The 19,509-nt window shown below is 38.3% G+C and overlaps 2 protein-coding genes across 3 annotated transcripts in view; one reads left to right on the top strand and one right to left on the bottom strand.

Moving 5' to 3' along the window:
- Positions 1 to 16,444, bottom strand: part of chico — a 29,625-nt gene extending 13,181 nt beyond the window's left edge. Inside the window, exons 1-2 of one of the 2 annotated variants that reach the window (XM_034314782.2) lie at positions 15,775 to 16,444; positions 1,793 to 1,890 (exon numbers count right to left, since the gene is read on the bottom strand). In XM_034314782.2, coding sequence (XP_034170673.1) covers positions 1,793 to 1,890; positions 15,775 to 15,801 — 125 coding nt within the window. In that variant the 5' untranslated portion in view covers positions 15,802 to 16,444. The remainder of the gene's footprint in view (positions 1 to 1,792; positions 1,891 to 15,774) is intronic. The other variant, XM_034314783.2, reaches the window with a different exon arrangement.
- LOC128317138 (nucleolar protein 58-like) lies at positions 4,996 to 9,623 on the top strand. Its single transcript, XM_053227579.1, has 2 exons — positions 4,996 to 6,343; positions 6,431 to 9,623. Exons 1-2 carry the CDS (start codon positions 6,188 to 6,190, stop codon positions 6,752 to 6,754), a joined length of 480 nt encoding a protein of 159 aa, XP_053083554.1. The 5' UTR covers positions 4,996 to 6,187; the 3' UTR covers positions 6,755 to 9,623.
- Positions 16,445 to 19,509: the final 3,065 nt, after the last annotated feature.

Here is a 19,509-nt window from a genome sequence, read left to right as displayed (position 1 = left end):
TAAGCCACAGATCTCTACAACAACAATTTACAATTTAAACTAAATCTCTATATCAAATCATCCCTACATTATTGACCAACATGTAAGATGGTTTCTTCTATGCCACAAACGCCATCATAGACTTTTAACATAACAAAACAAAGTGTGTGTCCTGAAGTATATGATATTATAAATATATTATAAATAAATATATGATAACTGATGTCACAATTTCTAACAGACACTGGTTTTCTGTTCCTGAATGTCAGATGGTGATCTCTTAGGCTTTTAGTGCACTCTGAATGTTCAAGCACAACACTACAATTGGGATTCAACCTTTTTGTTCGCTTTAAAAAAAAATATCTGAATGAAGACGAGTTGTTAAAGATGGCACAATTCTGCATGGATCTGAGTTAACATAAGAAATTACTCAAATAAAGAGCTTTAATAAACAACAAAACTTCTAAATCCAGTGAACTCTGGACTGAAAAAAACAAAAACCAAGTGCTGGATTAATATTATTGTTAATCAGCGTGTTGTACTGTAGCATTTGTACTAGCATACAAATAATTGATTAAAATTTTTAGATTAGAAATTTTTTTTTTAAATAAAAGCAGAAAAACTACAAGGCCAAGTTTGTCTTTTCAACAAGATATTACTCTAAAAAAAGTGAGCTGGCAATAAATAAAACAAATAATATAAACTATTAAACCAGAGCAGAATGACCATAAAAATATGACCAGAATGTCACTTTTTTATCTGGTGTATTAAAAGGAAAGGTCCTTGTGTGAAACAGTTTTATTTTTTGCTAATGTTTCTGTACGTGTGGCCATTTTTGCCCAAATATTTTAGGTGGTCAAAATTTCCACATATTCCTTATAGGAAATGTGAACTATTGCTATATACAGTACTGTGCAAAAGTCTTAAGTCTCAAAAGTTCCTAATTAAAAAAAAAAATACAAATTTTGTCATATAGGTTTATTTTCTGACTTCTGCAATACTAAGCCAGGAAAAAAAAGATTTCCAAACTAAAGAAAAAAAAAAGAAAAAAAAAAAAAAAAAAAAAAAAAAATTTCCAAACTATACTTTTTCAACCAAAAAATGAAATGTTAGAGAAAAATGTCTATGTCAGTAAAGAAAGCAAAATATTATGCAACAGACCACTTTTTTAGACAAAAAACATGAATTACAAGCGAAGCAAGTGTGAAGGTGGAAGTCTCCAGAAGAACTGTAGCAGATTCTCCAACATGTTGGAGAAAACTGCATAAATTGTCCCTGAGACTACTGACGATTGTTTTTAAAGAAAAGGGTTGTCACAACAAATACCGACTTTGTTTCTACACGAAAAAATATTATAAAGTTTTATATATTAAACTATATTAAATTAAAATTTATATATTGTAAATATTATAAACAGTAATAAACTAAACAAACATTTAATTTCATTATTTTTGAATACATCTTTTCTTTACAGTATTTCTTTACATGCGCCTAAAACTTGTGAATTATTAAAAACAAGAATTAATTCAGTAATAAATAAATACGAGGAAACATTACTGTTTGTGAGGAAACTAGAACATTACCTCCCCAATTTTCACTTGTCATGATTTATCTACGACACAAATGCAGTGGAGCTCTGCTGATATTGTTCCCTGTGTCTGCGGCAGTACGAAGTGTCAGGCTTATTAATATTCAAATCCATTCAAATACAAAATATACAAGTTAAATATAAGTACGTAGGTAAATTTGAAATATTTACGTAATGTAAATGCAATTTGAATTTCACACTCCGGTAGAATCCTGGCTCACATACCTGTGATATTGTGCTTGGAGAAACTGGAACTCGTCTTTAATGCGGTCGCAGGAGTCGGAGGTGGTGAACTTTAGCGGTTGTGCTGATTGAGACGCGGCCTGGAAAAGAGTAAAAACAAGACTTTGAGGACTTTTAAGACACTCTGAGAGATATTTGTGTGAGAGTTTAGTGTTCTTTTGGCAGAAAACAAGATTTCTAATGGAATTAAAAGATCACAGAAATTAAAGTTCACACATTTGCAACCCAAAGTGGATCAAAATGACACAAAAACTGCTAAAAAGTCACTCCGGTGACGCTCAATTAATTCCCCAGCAGTTATGCTTTGTGTTTTATGAACGCGGCCTGGAAAAGAGTAAAAACAAGACTTTAAGGACTTTTAAGACACTCTGAATGCAGACACATCGCTGTCAGCAAGCCTTAGATTGCCTCTGTGAATGCTGTCTCGGACATTGTTTACTGCTTCCTGAACCCCGGGGGTTACTCAGACCCCACTCTGTGAACCACTGCTCGAAAAATTAGCTGCCATATTAAAACCGTTTGTATGTAAATGTATGAAAATGATGAACTTATAGATTTCTTTAAGAAACATTTACACAAATAAACTAGGACCAGGAGAGAAAATCAGTGAAACACTGACTCAGTGAGTCACAAGAGCCTGACAAGGTCCTCGGTCCTAATGCAGCGTTAATTTTACATCGGCTTTTTGATTAAATCTAAAAATCTAAATATTTTTTTAATGAAATATACAGTTGGTTATAAGTATTGATTATATTCGTAACACACTCATATTATCACATTATTCCCATTTCATATTCCATACCTCTGGTATTATTATTCATAAACACAATAAATGCCCTACTGCGTAAAAAAGACCTTGAAAATTACTTAATTAAAACAACCCCAGCAAGCAAATGTTGATTTCTGTATCGGAGAACACGCTGTTTGTTCTTTTTGAAAAATGCGATTAGATTTTTTTTTTTTGTTCCACGTGTGCAGCCAGAGTACATGTATCTGCCAAACCATCATCCCTGCATGTGTGTAGAAACCTGATTCCATATGAATCTGTATTTGCTGCGTAGGCCAAATCTGTGTGTGTGTGTGTGTCTGTGTGTGTGTGTGGTAAAGCTGTTTATCCCCTGCAGTGTTCTGTTGTGTAGCCCACTGTTCCTCTACACAACCCACACACACACTTTCTCTCTCACTGTGTATCCAACACATGCCTACACTCACACACTAGCGCACACACTCACATATACTCACTCAGTCACTCACACACACACTCACTCACTCACAGTCACACACACACTCACTCACTCACAGTAACACACACACTCACTCACTCAGCTCTGACGTAAAACAAATATGCAGTATTGCAAAGCTTCTTACACACACTGCAGTGGTGGTCATGGGGGTGGACACACACACACACACAGACACACACAGACACACAGAGTGATATCTCTGAGAGTTTAGTGTGATTTTGGCAGAAAACAAGATTTCTAATGGAATTAAAAGGTCACACAAAATAAAGTTCACACATTCGCAACCCAAAGTGGATAAAAATGACACATTTACAGATTGAAGGAGTACAAATGCTGCAACCTGGAATCATAAATGTTACGATGTTCATTTTTTTCTTAAAATCAATCAGTCGTAACGAAAATGTAATAGAGTTAAAAAGTCACTCTCTGCACTGGGCACCGGTGACGCTCGATTAATTCCCCAGCAGTTCTGCTTTGTGTTTTCTGAACTTGGTATTAAAAATTGCATCCAATTTTAAAGACTAAATATACATTTGAATATTAATGAGCCTACAATGTTATACTGCCACAGTGACACTGCGACACTGTGCATCTGTATCACGTCGCTAGCACGGTAGCTTAGCGGTTAGCACGTTTGCCTCGCGCCTCCAGGGCTGGGGGTTGGATTGCCGCCTCCACCCTGTGTGTATGGAGTTGTCATGCTCTTCCTGTGCTTTGGGGGTTTCCTCTGGGTACTCTGGTTTCCTCCTCCAGTCCAAAGACATGTGCTGTAGGCTGACTAGCATCTCTAAATTGTCGCTAGTGAGTGAATGTGCGTGATTGTGCCCTGCGATGGGTTCGCACCCTGTCCAGGGTGTCCCCGTGTCCCCAGGCTACCTGTAACTCTGTGTAGGATAAGTGGTACAGAAAATGGATGGATGGATGGATGGATTCTAATAGTAGAAATTTGTTCTGACAGACTTATTATGGACACACACAAGTTTTTTTTTTTTTTCCATTTCTGATTTTGGCTCTGAATTTTGGATTTGGTTTAAGCCAAAATATTGATGATAAAAAAAGAAAAATGATGAGAAAGTGTAATACTGGGGACAATGTTTCCTCCCTAACAGAAATGTGAAGAAGAATTAAACTGAATTAATTCATAACTTTCTTATAGATGGTTGGTGGTCTTATAAGCGGGAAGCAAGAGAAGAGGTGTGTGTGTGTGTGTGTGTGTGTGTGTGTGTGTGTGTGTGTTGCTAGGGGACTCTGCTGAAGCCCTCAGTAATCCCACTCCTGCTCTCCTACCATTAGAAATCAATTAGAGCACCGTGCTGCAAAAAATCATCAGCCTCACCTGTGACCCCCACACACTCCTGCTTCAAAGAAATGAACAGAAAAGAATGAGATGAGGGAGAGAGAGAGAGAGAGAGAGAGAGAGAGAGGGGGGAATTGCCAGAAAGAAAGTAAGAGACTGAATGAAGGATGGAGAGAGCTTAAATGTGAAAGAGAAAGAGATGGAGAGATCGAGATTGCTGTTTTCCTGCAGGCCCTTTTCTCATGCTAATGAAGGGCTTTGGCCTGAGTGACCCAGACATCTGCTGCTGCACTGTGTGTCAAGCATACACACACACACACAAACACACACACACACACACACACACACACACACCTCCATGTTCTTGAGGACTCCTTTGTTTCATCAAATAAGGGCACTGTGTGTATGTATGTGTGTGTGTGTGTGTGTGTGTGTGTGTGTGTGTGTCAGAAAAGAGAAGGGAGGGGAGACACACTTTTATGGGAGGAAATCTTTGAGTAATTACTCTATTTGAACGCAGTGTGCATGTGTGTGTGCACACCATGCTTTGACAGGATGACTGATCTCAGTGCAATTATTGCTTGTGGTGTGTGTGTGTGTGTGTGTGTTCACAAAAACATTGGCAGGACTGTGTACAGAGCAAGCTACGGTACTCAAACCTTTTCAGTGTGGAAAAAACCCCTGTGTGTGTGTGTGTGTGTGTGCGTGCGTGTGTGTGTGTGTGAGATAGAGAGAGGTGGGAAAGCTTTCACGCTTGCCAGAGGAGTTCCTGCATAAAAACATGAATTTCAACGAGTTTGCTTTAAACAAGTGAGATATAGATTTGCGTAATTTTTTTAATGCATGAAACCAAAGAAACCCCAAACGCTGACGTCAGTGTGACAGTGGAGGAGTTTTATTAAGTGCTATGGACACTTAAGCATCGGATTTGCTCATTTCTGATCTGACACATTATCCAAAATTATAGCACAGCGCTGCTGAATTCTCAAATCTGATTGGCTGGAAGGTGTTGATTCATTTTTTTTAAATTACAGCAGCTCTGACAATAATGCCTGCTTCAATTCGAATCACAGGTTTCTATTAATGTGCTCATTCTAATACATTATCGTTTCCATGGTAACCACTTGTACGGGGACGTGTATAGTGGACACTCCACATAAACTGAGACTAATAATAAATGGGTTTAAAAATGTGTTATTTAACAAAGAAACACCTGTTATCATTGATGTGGGGAAGTTTCAAGATGTTTTTTTAACATTTATGGAAGGAGTCTCCAGTGTCAGTGCTTTGTAACATCAGTAAATTTTCCGCCATATGATTTTTGGGCTCTTTTCTTTTCTTTTCTGATTCCAGTTTCTTTTCTCAGTAACATGACATGCTGTGTTTTTACATCTTATATATTCAAGATGGAGGATTAAAAAGAGAGGCTGGTGAGGGAACGAGTTTAATGTTCATAGCTGCTATGACGTAACTGATAATAGCGACTAACTTGTCTCGCAGATGTTCCATCAGATCCACGGCAACGAATCAAAAGACGGACATTAAGTAGCTGTTCATTAAGTAATACATGTAGTCGCTGATTCCTGTGGTATAAGAAGAATAAAACACTGCAGGACGCACTTCATATCAGTTCACATCCCACCGGCCAATCATTCATCACTTTCAATATACAGTATAACAGAACTCTGTGAAGGAGAGTGTGTTCTTCACTACAGCTCTAACACACTCCTGATGTTTCACATAACTTTCCAACAGACGCTCTCTGTACTACTAGCACTGCAGACCAGGACCAATAATCACCTTGCAATCAAAAAGTGACACTGATTAAAGACACAAATGTCTCTAATCACAGTGAGACATACGTTTGATGCTAGCAGAGTTTATCAAATAGGGCGCGAAGACAACAAAAAGGATGTAAAGCACACTAAAAAACAGAACAAGATGGCGAAGAAGAAAGCAAAGAAGACGATGACAAAAAACACGACGAAAAAGGTGAAGAAGGAGGCGTAGAAGAGGGCGAAGGAAGAGGTGAAGAAGAATGCGAAAAAGAAAAAGGCGAAGAAGGAGGAGAAGAAAAAGGTGAAGAAGGAGGCAACAAAGAAAAAGGTGAAGGAGGAGAAGAAGGAGGCAAAGACAAAGGTGAAGAGAGTGAAGAAGAAGGCAATGAAGAAGGAGAAGAAGAAAAAGGTGAAGAAGGAGGCGAGGAAGGAGGCAACAAAGAAAAAGGTGAAGAGGGCGAATAAGAAGGTAGTGAAGAAGGAGGTGAGGAAGCAGGTGAAGAAAGAGGCAAAGAAGAAGGTGAAGAAGACGACAAAGAAGAAGACGAAGATGAAGAAGACAAGAAGAAGAAGGAGAAGGCTAGCCAAAGACTCACTGCCCTTAAGTTGTGGTTTTGTTAATTAAGTGTTCATCATCATTAAGTGCTAATTTTTTATCTCACTTCCCTTTTCTCCTGTCCATGGAAGCTGATCTTTTTGAAAACATGCCAGCGTAATTTTGGATACTGTATCTTTTAATATATTTGCATTTCTGGTTTTTGTGGATTCTCGGATGTTTTTTGACGACTTTTATTGAGTTGAATGCTGAAAAATAGCGTACTGGTATCAGGGCCGATGCCTGTCTGAAATGCCAGATCAGATATTTTCATATGAACACAGACATAAGCTTTAAAGCGATATTAGAGTTTACACCAATCCCATTAAAAAAATAAATAAATAAATAAAAAATTCAATACCAAAGCTCTGAGTATCTCCCAATACCTGACACTGACATTGTCATATACTGACATTGCTACGTGAGTCAATCTGAGGCTACGTTTACACGACAACGATGTAGTCAAAAACGGAAAAGTTTTTCTCGTGCGTTTTCAAAAAGTTTCACGTATACACGACAACGTGTTCAAAACGATTTGCGTTTACACATATCCGCGATAACGGCCAAAAACGCTGTATTACGTATTCCGGGCCAGTAGTTGGCGCTGTCACCTTGTTAGTAAACACTAAAATCACCACACAGACAGCAAACTCTTGAGCAGCAGCAACACTACCATGTACTCCGCCATTGTTGTGTATGTTTGTTCGCGCTTGCCTTTACAATAGACACGTACTGCGCATGTCTACATACCTAACATGTACTACGCACGCGCATGACGTCACCGTTTTCAAAGATTCCCGTATTGGGTGTTTACATGGAGACGATAACGGCAGCGTTTTCAAAAACTTCAGTCCCCAAAACGCCGTTGTCGTGTAAACAAACAGGCAAAACACATAAAATGTTTCCCGTTTTTGACTGAAAACGTGTAAACAGCCCCCGAGTCAGCAAGTTCCTTTTTTAAAGGTTGTTTTCACACTTGATTGTTTTTTCTTCATATGCGTCCAGAGTTCAGTAGGTTTGGTGAAGTGAGAAAGATGTTTTCGAGTCTGGGAGCAGATCAGAGAACCAATCTCTGTTCCTCTCACGGTCTGCATCAGCTGTGTGTAACAGGATTGGTTCAACACGTCAGGTTACTTCCTGTTTCTACTTTCATGATGCTGGAAAAAGAGTTATTACGGTTACTGATGTATAAATATCAGACTTTTGCAGGATGGACAACTGTATTTTGCTCACTGTATTTTGTGGAACGAGTGCTTGCACTCAGAGTACTGGCAAAAAAAAAAAAAAAACAGGAAAGAAAAGCATTTTGCAAACCTGTGTGTGTGATGTATGAAATTGCACAAATGGTCCATGAGTCAGAAGAAGTCTTCAGCGTGAAAGCATTGAGATTATGAGCCCCTCCCACAAACAAGCCCAGTGTGTGTAAACGCACTAAGTTGTGAAGAATGTCAATGGTGTTTTTTTTTCTTATTTTAAAATAATCGCTGAATAATTGCGATTTTAATGCCTCACACACACAAAAACACACTCATTTTAGCCTTTATCACACTCCCAGAAAAAATAAATAAATAAATAAACTGTACCTTGTCACTGGGGTGCTAAACTCAAGCTTTTGCAGCTTTACTGGTTATCTTTCACACGGTAATGTGAATGTAGTTTACGCTTAAATAAACGATTTAACGTACATAATTGGACCTTAAGGACCACGCCTTTAATTTTCTTTTAGAATAATACTTTAAAAGGTACACTACATGCACTGTTCCAGGTTAAAGATACACACTACAGGTACAGGTGCATTTTATCTGAGTGTGCATGCAGCTCTACTGTGGAAATGATATTTTCCACGGATTTTAGCTAGTAATTAAGTCATCATTCACCTCCGTTTCCAAGAAGTAATCACTTAAATGAATGCCATGCTGAATAGGGTTCGCTAGGGTTTTAGAAACAATCGTGCCATAATTCAGTCAAAAATAGAGGACCTCTCTGCTTTGATAATGTTAACCGTTTTAAGGAGCAGACATGTGCACTGAGATTTCAAAATACAGAAATACAGCTCCCTGCCGTTTGTCATTTTGTTCTGTGAATACATAAGGAGGAAGAGTGAAAGGAAGGGAGGGGGAGAGGAGAAATGGGAGGTCTGCATGTGTCTCAGTTTGTGTGTGTGCGTGTGTGTGTGCGTGTGTGTGTGTGTGTGTGTGTGTGTGTGTGTGTGTGTGTGTGTGTGTGTGTGTTTGTTTAGTGCTGATGGGGACCGCGGGGGATTAACCTCCCATCCTGCTGGGGGTTTTGTAGTACGGTCACAGGGCAGCAGTGTTAATTCAACCAGCCTTAATAATGTCCTCCGGCACTGCCCTCAGCCCTCCCCCTACAACACACACACACACACACACACACACTCCCCCTACACACCCAGAGTAATGAGCCTCGGCTGTGTGTGTGTGTTTGTGTGTGTGTGTGTGTGTGTGTGAGACTGTGTCGTGTGCTTGTGTATGTCTTGGAAAGACAAAAGAGCAAGCAAAACCCCCTCAGTGTACATGCTGAGGAGGTATGATGAAGAAAAACAGCTGGAGGGAGGGGGATAAATGTGTGTAGGCTGAGCGCTACAGTCGATGAAGCTTTTTGCACACAGCTGGATAGGTGTAAGTGTGTGTGCGTGTGTGTTTACGCACATTGATGTGAGTGTAGGTGTGTGATTGCACATAGTCTTTCCTCTCCACATGTCTCCTTCCATCTTCCATCTCTCATCCTGTTGCAACACTGAAGCTACACTTTATGAATGATTTACAAAAACCTTTGCGTATGCTTTATGATCGATAGATTAAAAGGTGGAAAAAAAATAGCCAAAAATACTGGATTGGGATCCTTGAAGATATCCATACAATACACCGATACACAGTGAGTGTTTTGTTGATGACAAAAAAAAAAAAAAAAAAAAAAAAAAAAAAAAAAAAAAAACTTACCACAAAATGATAAAACTATTCACTCTTCTACTCAAAATATATGACAAAATATAATAATGTTCTACTCAATGAATAAAAATGGGACAAAACTGTTATCTGTTATCACCTGGACGAAGGTAAACTGTTGCGCACTCAGAGTCGTATTCGGAGACGGCGATTTAAGTCCAAAAGAGATGTAAATATTTACATGGGGAAAGTTACACATATTCAGAGTTGGGTTCTGCAGCTGCTCAAGTCTGAGCTGTATTCAGATTACGCAAATCATTTGTGTGTAGCTCATGGCTCCAGGGTTGCCAGATTTTTCTTGAGTCTGAAATGCGTTTTTCACTAGCGTCTTGATCACCGCATTTAAACACAAGCACTTGCCTTTACGTAAGAAAAAAATCAGGGATAGAAAATACACACTGAAGAAGAAAGTAGTGGTTTTTTCTTTGTTGTTAAAGGTAATACATTGTAACGTAAAAGCAGGAGGCATCAGCCACATCACATCACACCACCCCATCATGGACTATTTTACTACATCAGCACACCCTGCCATGTTTAACGAGGCATTTGACTTTCCTCGGAAGGAGCCCTCGACAACGTCGTTTTTAACCACCGTGCCTTAAAGTAGAACAAAAACATGGACACCTCCATGCACGTCTTTGGTGTTGTGACGAGTGATTTACATTTTCGACCCCAAAACAGCGAACTGTATTATCAGTGTTGTAGATTTAACAAGCGAATATTCTGATTGATCTAAAGCAAACACTAGCATAGATAACATAAATGGGCGGTCACACTACACCTTTCATTCCACTGACTTCCATTCATATGCATGAGAATGATACTTTCACTGCATTCCAAAGTTCAAGTTTGGTGGACTCTGACCTGCGAATTCCTATCAAGTGAAGACGCGTGACCAACAGAAAATCGACACGTCACAGCATGAGCTCTACAGAAAATCCAACATGGAGGAAGCGCTGGTTATAGCAGTGTTACACCATCCCATTTTATACAACGCAGCTTTAAAAGAATATAAACCCACAGCCTTCTCCTTTGCAGACACTATCATCGCTGTCGCAAAAACAACAGTGAAAGCATGTCGGAATCCATAATGTGTGGATTAAAAAAAAAACAAACTACGACTTGGCGCATGATGTCATATCCAGTTGCCGCCCATATTTGCAGCAGTCTCCGAAGAAATTTCGCATGCTGATAGTCTGGTGTGATCGCCCCTTAACTCAAAGTGCTACTTCGTTTATTGCTTATGCTGTGAGCAGCCACATTGATTTGACGTCACTTGCTGAACTCCGAGGCATTACGACCTCAAGCCAAATGCAGTATTTGATATTTGATATGATTCAATATAATTGTGGAAGCCAAAACATGTGATCACAACCAAAATATGATTGTGCAGCTATAGGTATGCCTAGGTGGGACACAATCACTGACACAGGAAAGTCCATACATAAGGTAAAAAACTGAAGACCGAAAAGGATTCTCTTAATATGTCTGTTATAAAGAATAGAATTCCATAGAATTCCCAAATTAATGCATATAATTACATTCTACATTCATAATGTAAATATGCAGAAAGCTTGTTTACTCTCCGTGTAAAACAAGTTGCTCAGAACACTGTTCTACACCTTTTTTAAAGCATTAATTCATATTTTTAATGAACATATTTCTGTTCTCAAAACATAAAAAGAAAATCCTTACAATTTATGCAACAAAAACAAATTAATAATGATAATAATAATATATATACATCTATATCTATATCTATATCTATCTATTTATTTATTTATTTATTTGTCATTTCAGTCTAGACGGCCCTGAATTCTGGTTCGAGTTTTGGCCAAGGAGGTATTTTACCAAATTTAAATTTTTTTTTCCCCTGTGTCCAGATCCAGTGTTTCTGATTCGTAATGCTCTAGATGGGAATACTACTCGCAATACTATAAATGACACAAAATCCATGATGAAGCTATCCAGGCCTCCAAATATGCATCTTTTTTCGCCTTCACGGTGCCTGTAGTAATCCGTCTTCCCTCTAAATGATGCACATAGACTTCAGAACATTCGTCTACACAGACATCAGTGTCACAGGCAGCTATAAAAGAGAAACATGAAGATGTGACCTCTTGATCACAGCAGGCTCATCACCATAGCTCAAGTCACCTCCTTTATCACAACCAGCTATATGCAGTAAACACCAGCAGAACTGACAATTTCACTATAATCATCATTACAGCAGATCATTTCTGCATAAGATATTGCTTCAGCCTCTTATAATGATCGCGTACTGAAATGAATGCAGATTGCAGTAATGCATTTTAGAGAGCACATTTTATTCATTACTCAGGCAGTAAATAATTTGTCAGTGAAGATATTGTTAGATTCTAGGGAAGAATTTTGCTGTAATCAAAATATGGGTGATAAAAGATTTACCAAATGCGGAATTAAGCACTGCTGTGCATGATTTTCTGGCTTAAGTTCACAACAACTAAACAGAAAATCCAGCAACATATCAACAAATATATATATATATACAATGTGTGTGTGTGTGTGTGTGCGCGCGCCCATGGTGCTAGCTAGTTCCCCTGACTAGAGCCCAAAACTTGCATCAGTTTATAGATTTAGTCAGATAGGCCAGAATTGTTGAGGAATCAGATACGTCCTCAGTAGCCTTTCAAACACGAAGCAGGCCGATCTCTTTCGCATTATCTGTTTACACAGGAAGCAACCCCGGGCAGGACTGGGCAGGAAACAGGAACAGCAAATCCTCTCGAGCGGAGGCCTTTCAACAGCCTGCTTGAAGCTTAACAATTTACCCATCAGCCTCACAAGGCCTTTGGCTAACCTCTGGAGTGAAGATTCAGCCAGACTGAATCCACATTCTCCCTCCTCTGATCTACAAAGCCAGTCGAGTCCCGGAAGGTCAAGATTCAACAGTGTTTCCATTCCATCCGTTCATCCTAATCCTGGATCCAAGGCAGATTTGAAAATCTTGTGGTTCAATCGTGAAGTCGGGACAGATATTTAAGCTGGCTGTACAGCAGAATTACAGATTTTGTGATGTGGAAAGTATGCACAGTAAAGAAAGATATTAGATCCTTTTAATGAAGTAGGTTTTCCGATCATATTTAGCTTGGAATGATATAACAATGAAAACTGTGAGAATTTTGTTCAATCAAAGTATTTAGACCTGTAATCTCTCGGTTTAAGGTTCCATACATTATCTTACTGCAAATAAGTCTACAATCACACTGTGAGTCAAACACACACAATACAGAATTATTGCTCAAATCCATTATTTTCTTAGATTGTACATATTATTTTATATGAAATGATCTATATGATATTATGCTGAACAAGTCACACTCTTTCTAGTTTTCCCATAATGCAACAAACTGTGTTTTTTGTCTTATTAGCTTAAAAGAAAGAGTAAATAAGGGAGGCTGGTGAGGGAATAACTAGCCAATGATAGCCAGTGAGAGTGGACAAATTAGTAGCTCAGCACCCGGGACAAGCACGTTTCATTTCCCGGATATTAGTTTTTGTTTTATTTGTTGTTGCCCAGCAGATAAGTAGGTTCACCAACCAGAAAAGTAAAAACTCTCCTGCTTTATACTTCTTTTGTGTAAAAATAGCTTTCACAGAGGTGTGAAACACCTCAATGGTGTAACTATTAGCACAAGCTGCTCATTACGAATCCCACCACCTGCCGCACCACACACATCACCAAGGTGGAATAATTGGTACGCACGGATGACAGACGATCTTTGCAGAATCAGGAACATGCAGGTATGTTGCAAAGAACTACGCAAAACTGTTATATAACCAGGGCTCTTGTGTGGAACAACAGAAAAGTGTTCACCCTATCATCAAAAGATTGCGAGTTTGAGTACCGACAATGCCACACCCATCCAAAAAACCAAAACTGGCCGTGCACTCTGATAGGAGCAATGGCATACTCTCTCTCCCCTGTCAATCACAGCGACACTAGCCAATCATGGGCATGTATGAGGAAGAGGGCAGACAGTGCAATCCTCCAAGTCTGTTACACTGCCTTGTGATGCAGCATGAGCAGCAGTTCAAAAAAGTGGTACGAAAATTGAGAAAAAAAGATATCATTGTTAACCATAATAAACATGCTATGCTTTTTGTCCAGGGTACAAACACAATTTGCCACATGATCATGTGATCTCTTCATCTGTACTAATGCACTTAACTAAGCGCCTTGCAATACATTATTATGTTACGTTAGCTACCACTTTTGCACCCGGTCAATTACGTTTCCAGGCAACCAAAATATAGAACATAAGACACAAGACAAAACATTATTTGACAAACATGTTAAAAAATAACTTCCATTCAAATAGTCTTCTTTTCCTAGACATAACGTATTATCTGCTACTATTCTGCACTGGTTTCTGGTTAATATGCGTAAATCTTGTGGCACTTGGATCTGTATAAAGGATAAAAGCTCTTTTCAAGGCTCCAAGTTTGGATCGGATCGTGCCTGGAAAGCTGCTTTGAATAAAGGCGTGTGCTTTTATGTAAAAATGTAACATAATACAGCACAGACACTTATCTTGAAAACTGAACTCAGTATGGCAGATTCTTTCAGAACCTCAGGACAAAGTGAATTCAGGAGGACAATTTATTACTACTTGGGAAAGAAAAACCCTCTCCTGAAAGCCGGAGCGAATTTAAAATGCAAATGAAATTCCCCGGCATAACTTGGGTGGCCTGAGATGAACCGTGCTTTGCAGGTGCAGCTCGGGCCAATTCCCTCATTAATTACGAGTCTCTTTAATGACCTTGTGTTTGTATACAAAGCTCCGTCTGTGTTGCAGGCTGGAGACCCCAAGAGAGCTCAACACCAAGCAAACCAACATCAGGGGACTCATTAAAGAACACGGTGCTGCGTGAGGGAGCTTCACTGACGGAAAAGAAGCATGAAAAGCTGTGTAAGAAAAAAAAAGGGAAGCACACTTGACCTTTTCAGCCTTTAAACAGCATCTTTGTCTGTCCAAAACAAAAATGAAGTGGCTTCATTGCTTCACTGGACCACCATTAAGCCTTCGTGGAACAAAATGCCAGTCTACAACATCAATTTTATTATATATAAGCTCGGAAAAATCTGATAAATGACAGGTTATTATACACAATTATCACTGGCTTTTTTATTCTTATTTTTTTTAATCACCTGTGATATGGTTAGAGCTAACACTGCTTCTCAGACTAACCTGCAGACAAAGCAAATGAAGCTTCAGGTACTCACTTCCTGCTCTTAAATGCACAAGTGTTTGGTTTTGGGTTTATTTATAGCTTTTCCGCCAGCGTTATTACTTTTCTATGCTTCAGCTCATTAGTAAAACCAGGCGTAAGTGATTAAGCGTTAAGTTTTTTCCAGCCTCCAATGCAGGTTTCTTCTGGGTTCTCTGGTTTCTTTCCATCTTCCAGAAACATGCCAGTAGATGAACTACACTAAATTGTGAATGAGTGTTCGAATGTGTGTGAATGGTGCCTTGTAATGGACCGGCATCCTGTTCAGGGTGTATTCCCACTTCACGCCCAGCATTCCTGCAATCTAACCTCCAGGATTAAGAGATGACCAGGATGAAGAGATGAAGATGAATGAATGTGGAGAACCCATGCAATACTCTCCATGCAACAAGATAAGATTATGTTCAAGATTCTTTATGGATTTTTTTTTATTAATATACACTGAACTTGCCTTATGTTCACATGTGAAGGTGCACTAGTGCATTATTCCCAATAAGTGAGCCTTTCTGCAACAATTTTAGGAGAAAAGCCAAATTACACAGGCTTCTTCAACACTACACACCTGTTATACCACTCCACTACAATGGATGCACATAATGGATGGATGGATGGAGGGCTGGATGGATACTCCAGTTTTGCACAGAGCTAAGCAAAATGCACATCTGCATTAAAAAAAATCCAGCTAATGCATCCAAACCTAGACAAAACCATGTAAATGCATGCATCTATGAAAAGATCCAGCTCCTGTGATCGTGGTCAGGAAAGAAAGCGAGATGTTGAAATGCTAAAATGGTACAATAACCGCACACTTACCGAGTGCCTGGCTTGTGGAAACATCATGTCAGTTTTCTTGCTGTTTCTTTCTTCTGCACGTGAAACTGAACCCAAATCCTTTGTTTGTTTGTTGTTAGCTTCGTGATTATGGGGTAGGGGTGAAAATATCGACGCTTTGCCTCCGATCTCTTTGGAATGGAGCCGGAAAAGGGCACTGTGCTGGAAATGAAGTCAGCGCGTGCACAATCTGCTAGCTAGCCCACAGCACACGGCTAGCCTGGACAACTAAGTTCAGCTAAGAGAGCTCTGCCTGTCCAGAGCAGCAGGATCACACCGAGCCCACAGCAAAACACAGCCACACAGCATGCGAGGTGACAAAGCAGCAATCCGGATGGCGATGTGGGATGTTTTTGCGGATAATCCAGCTGCCAGGTGAATTATTATACACAAACAGCCTGCGGATGCACAAAAAAACCCCAAACAAACAAACAAACAAACAACAAAAACCCTGCAAAACTGCTCACACCGCAGATCCAGAATAAAAGCTGATGATCCACGGGTTTAAAGCTCCTGGGCTTTATCCGCGTCTCCGGGCAGGAACTGGGAGATGCGGGATGGACGCGGCGCTCTGAAGGCCCATTTTTAGATGTCAAACGGATTAGATTACAGTGTGCGGAAGTGCCTCTGCGTCTGACTCCGCCCACTCCGCCCAAACCCCGCCCCACGTACAACCCTTGTAATAAACGTTGGAAAGTGACGCAGCGACGTAATTAGCATATTCAAATATATAATCAGTATGCAAAGTCGTTTATGGATAAATGATCCCCTGAAGAGGCTAATATTAATCATTACTCATTAAACACGACTGATAGAAGAGACAAATTATTATTATTATTATTATTATTATTATTATTATTATTAGTTAAAATAAAAAAAGAAAATGTTTTAAAATGCGAACATTATGAGAAAAATTGTTCTTCTTATTGTTGTTGTTATTATTTTTATTCATTTTTGTATATATTTTTTGTTTAAATCAAAAAAGAAAATGTTTTAAAATGCGCCCATTATGAGAAAAATTATTATTATTATTATTATTATTATTATTATTATTATTATTATTATTATTATTTTTGTTTGTTTGTTTGTTTTTAATTATTTATTTATTTTTTTGTTTAAATCAGAAATGTTTAAAATGTGCCCATTATGAGAAAAATTATTATTATTATTATTATTATTATTATTATTATTGTTGTTGTTGTTGTTGTTGTTGTTATTTTAAATTTTTTTTAAATCAAAAAAGAAAATGTTTTAAAATGCGCCCATTATGAGAAAATTATTATTATTATTATTATTATTATTATTATTATTATTATTATTAGAAATAAAACTGTGTTAAGACTGGATGCTTATAAAACCAGAAGGAATGTGAAAGCTGCTCTGATTTCCTTTGTGCTGAAGGTTGAACAGGTTTGTTGGATTATTGTACAATCTCGAGCTGCCCCCATCTGGTCACACAGATCCTTCCCAGCATTCTACACATTTAGACTGTTTTATCTTTACAGAAATGAATTAGCTGTTAGATTTGTTAGAACTGGTAAGATTTTGAACTTGATGTTCACACATTTGCAGATGCATTCTGAAGTGTACATTTTAAAACCAGGGTGTAAAAAGATTTGAACACTGCAGAAAATGACTTCTTACCACGTGACTAATATCAAGCTTTAAACTGTCTTACTCTCTTGGCAGATCACTGCTTTTTTCTAGAGATAAATGCTAAATAGTAATTTAGTAAAATTATCTGAACAGAACAAGACTTTCAAAAATAGTACAAATGCATGGAAATGGGTTTAATAATCTTATATTTGTTATATTGTAATTTTATAATAGGAAATACTCGATACATTTGGCTATTATATTTTCACTTGCTAAGAAGTCATTTTTGCAGTGTTTCTACAGCTTATCATTTTTCTTAAGCCGATGTCGGTAATAAAATAGATGAATAAACAAAATAATATAAATAAATCAAATAAAATATTGCTCACATGGCTGTAAATTAACACAGCATGAGCAAGTTTCTGTTCTTTTCTCTGCATGCATTCATTCATCTTCAGTAAACACTTTATCCGAGTCAGGATGCGGTGGATCCGGAGTCTATCCCAGGAACACTGCATGTGAGGTGGGAAGTACACCCTGGATGGGACACCAGTCTGTCACAGGGCACACACACACACACACACACACACTCTTATTCACACTTATGGGCAATTTAGCATAACCAGTCCACCTACTGGCATGTTTGTGGAAGGTGGGAGGAAACCGGAGAACCCAGAGGAAACCCACACAGACACAGCGAGAACATGTGAAACTCCGCACAGACAGTAATCATGATCGAATCGGGGAACCTGGAGCTGTGAGGAGGCAACACTACCCCCTGTAGCACCTTGCTGTCTGCTTTTCTTACACAACGTTCTTTTTCTATGAACTCCTGCAATCATATATTTATCCACACAGGCCTATAATCATGATATGTGGTACATGTAAATATAGATAGATCACTTTATTAATCCCAGAGAGAAATTCACAATATACACAAATATAAAGTAAGGTGTATGTGTAGGTGCTAATATACTGGACAATTTAATTAGCTTGATTGTGGTTTTGGAATTAATATTCATTTTCTTTATAATTATAGAGAGATTCAATTTAACAAGTATGCTCAGCTAGAGATTTGTTCAGTGTGATCATACACTTGTGAAGTACAGCACATTTTTAGAACTTTAAAGGTGTAGTTTGTAAAGTTTAAAATGTTTCAGGATCTATAGTAAGAATATAATTTCAATGATGAAATTGAAAAACTGTGATCTACAATATTGCCGTGCAATAGATCTCTGTAGTTTCTTCATGTCTAGCTTCTGTTTTAAATTTTTCTGACCCAGAAATGATCTTAGCCTCGGCACTTTTTCACACCACAAGGCATTGGTAGTTTCAGCAGAGCGGAGTGATGGAAGTGGAGGGCTTGCCAGCGTATTCATCGCAATTACAATTCACCGCACAGGCAGCAGTGAATATTACAAACTGCCCCTTTAATATTACACCAAGCCTACAATAGGTTATTTCTGCAACTCAATTGCTGGGTTTAGCTTGTTGGGTCAGGTAGGTGCGATGATGATGGGTGAGTCAACATGCTGGTCTGGGGATGTGGACCTGAAACGGAAGAGACACTTTGCGTCAAAATTCATTTTCTGGAATTTTCCACTTGCATCTGTCGAGACAGATCGGCAGCCAGAAAAGGTCTGAAGTAAAAGAAATAAGCTGCTTCTGTAGCAAATGCATGTTTTTGTTCATATTTAACCTAATTTATAATTATAATTCAGTTGAACAATTTGAATCATATTTCTGTAGACATTATGTAGGCAATAATATTTTTTAACATGTAGTGTGGCTTGATAGCTGATATAAGCCTGCTATCAAAAAGTACGCTAGCTCTGCTAGATATTTGAGAGGAAATTATGCTTGAAATTGACTTTTTGTAAAAAAAAAACAACAAAAAAAAATACAACTAATTTATTTTTTGGTTAATTTTAACTATATTTGTAGATAACTAATTAAGTTAGCTAATTTTGGGTTGCTACGTAACTATCAGTGTTACTTCTAGCTAGTTAAAAATGAAATTATATTTTCTCTGTACCATTAGCTCTGATTATCAGCTAGCACTGGAGTCAAGTAGATTCTAATCCTGCTTTTGATATTGATAGCTTATGATTTCAAAATGTA

Source organism: Pangasianodon hypophthalmus, chromosome 21 (genome assembly GCF_027358585.1).
Source record: "Pangasianodon hypophthalmus isolate fPanHyp1 chromosome 21, fPanHyp1.pri, whole genome shotgun sequence".
Taxonomy (NCBI): domain Eukaryota; kingdom Metazoa; phylum Chordata; class Actinopteri; order Siluriformes; family Pangasiidae; genus Pangasianodon; species Pangasianodon hypophthalmus.
The sequence above is the reverse complement of the archived record's forward strand: the minus strand, read 5'-3'. Positions and strand labels throughout refer to the sequence as shown.

What these genes read in the sequence shown, in the direction of transcription:
- LOC128317138 (XM_053227579.1), top strand. Translation starts at nt 6,188, where the DNA reads ATGTCTCTAATCACAGTGAGACATACGTTTGATGCTAGCAGAGTTTAT. An exon ending in CAAAAAACACGACGAAAAAG is followed by an intron (nt 6,344 to 6,430) that starts GTGAAGAAGGAG and finishes GAGAAGAAAAAG; the next exon opens with GTGAAGAAGGAGGCAACAAA.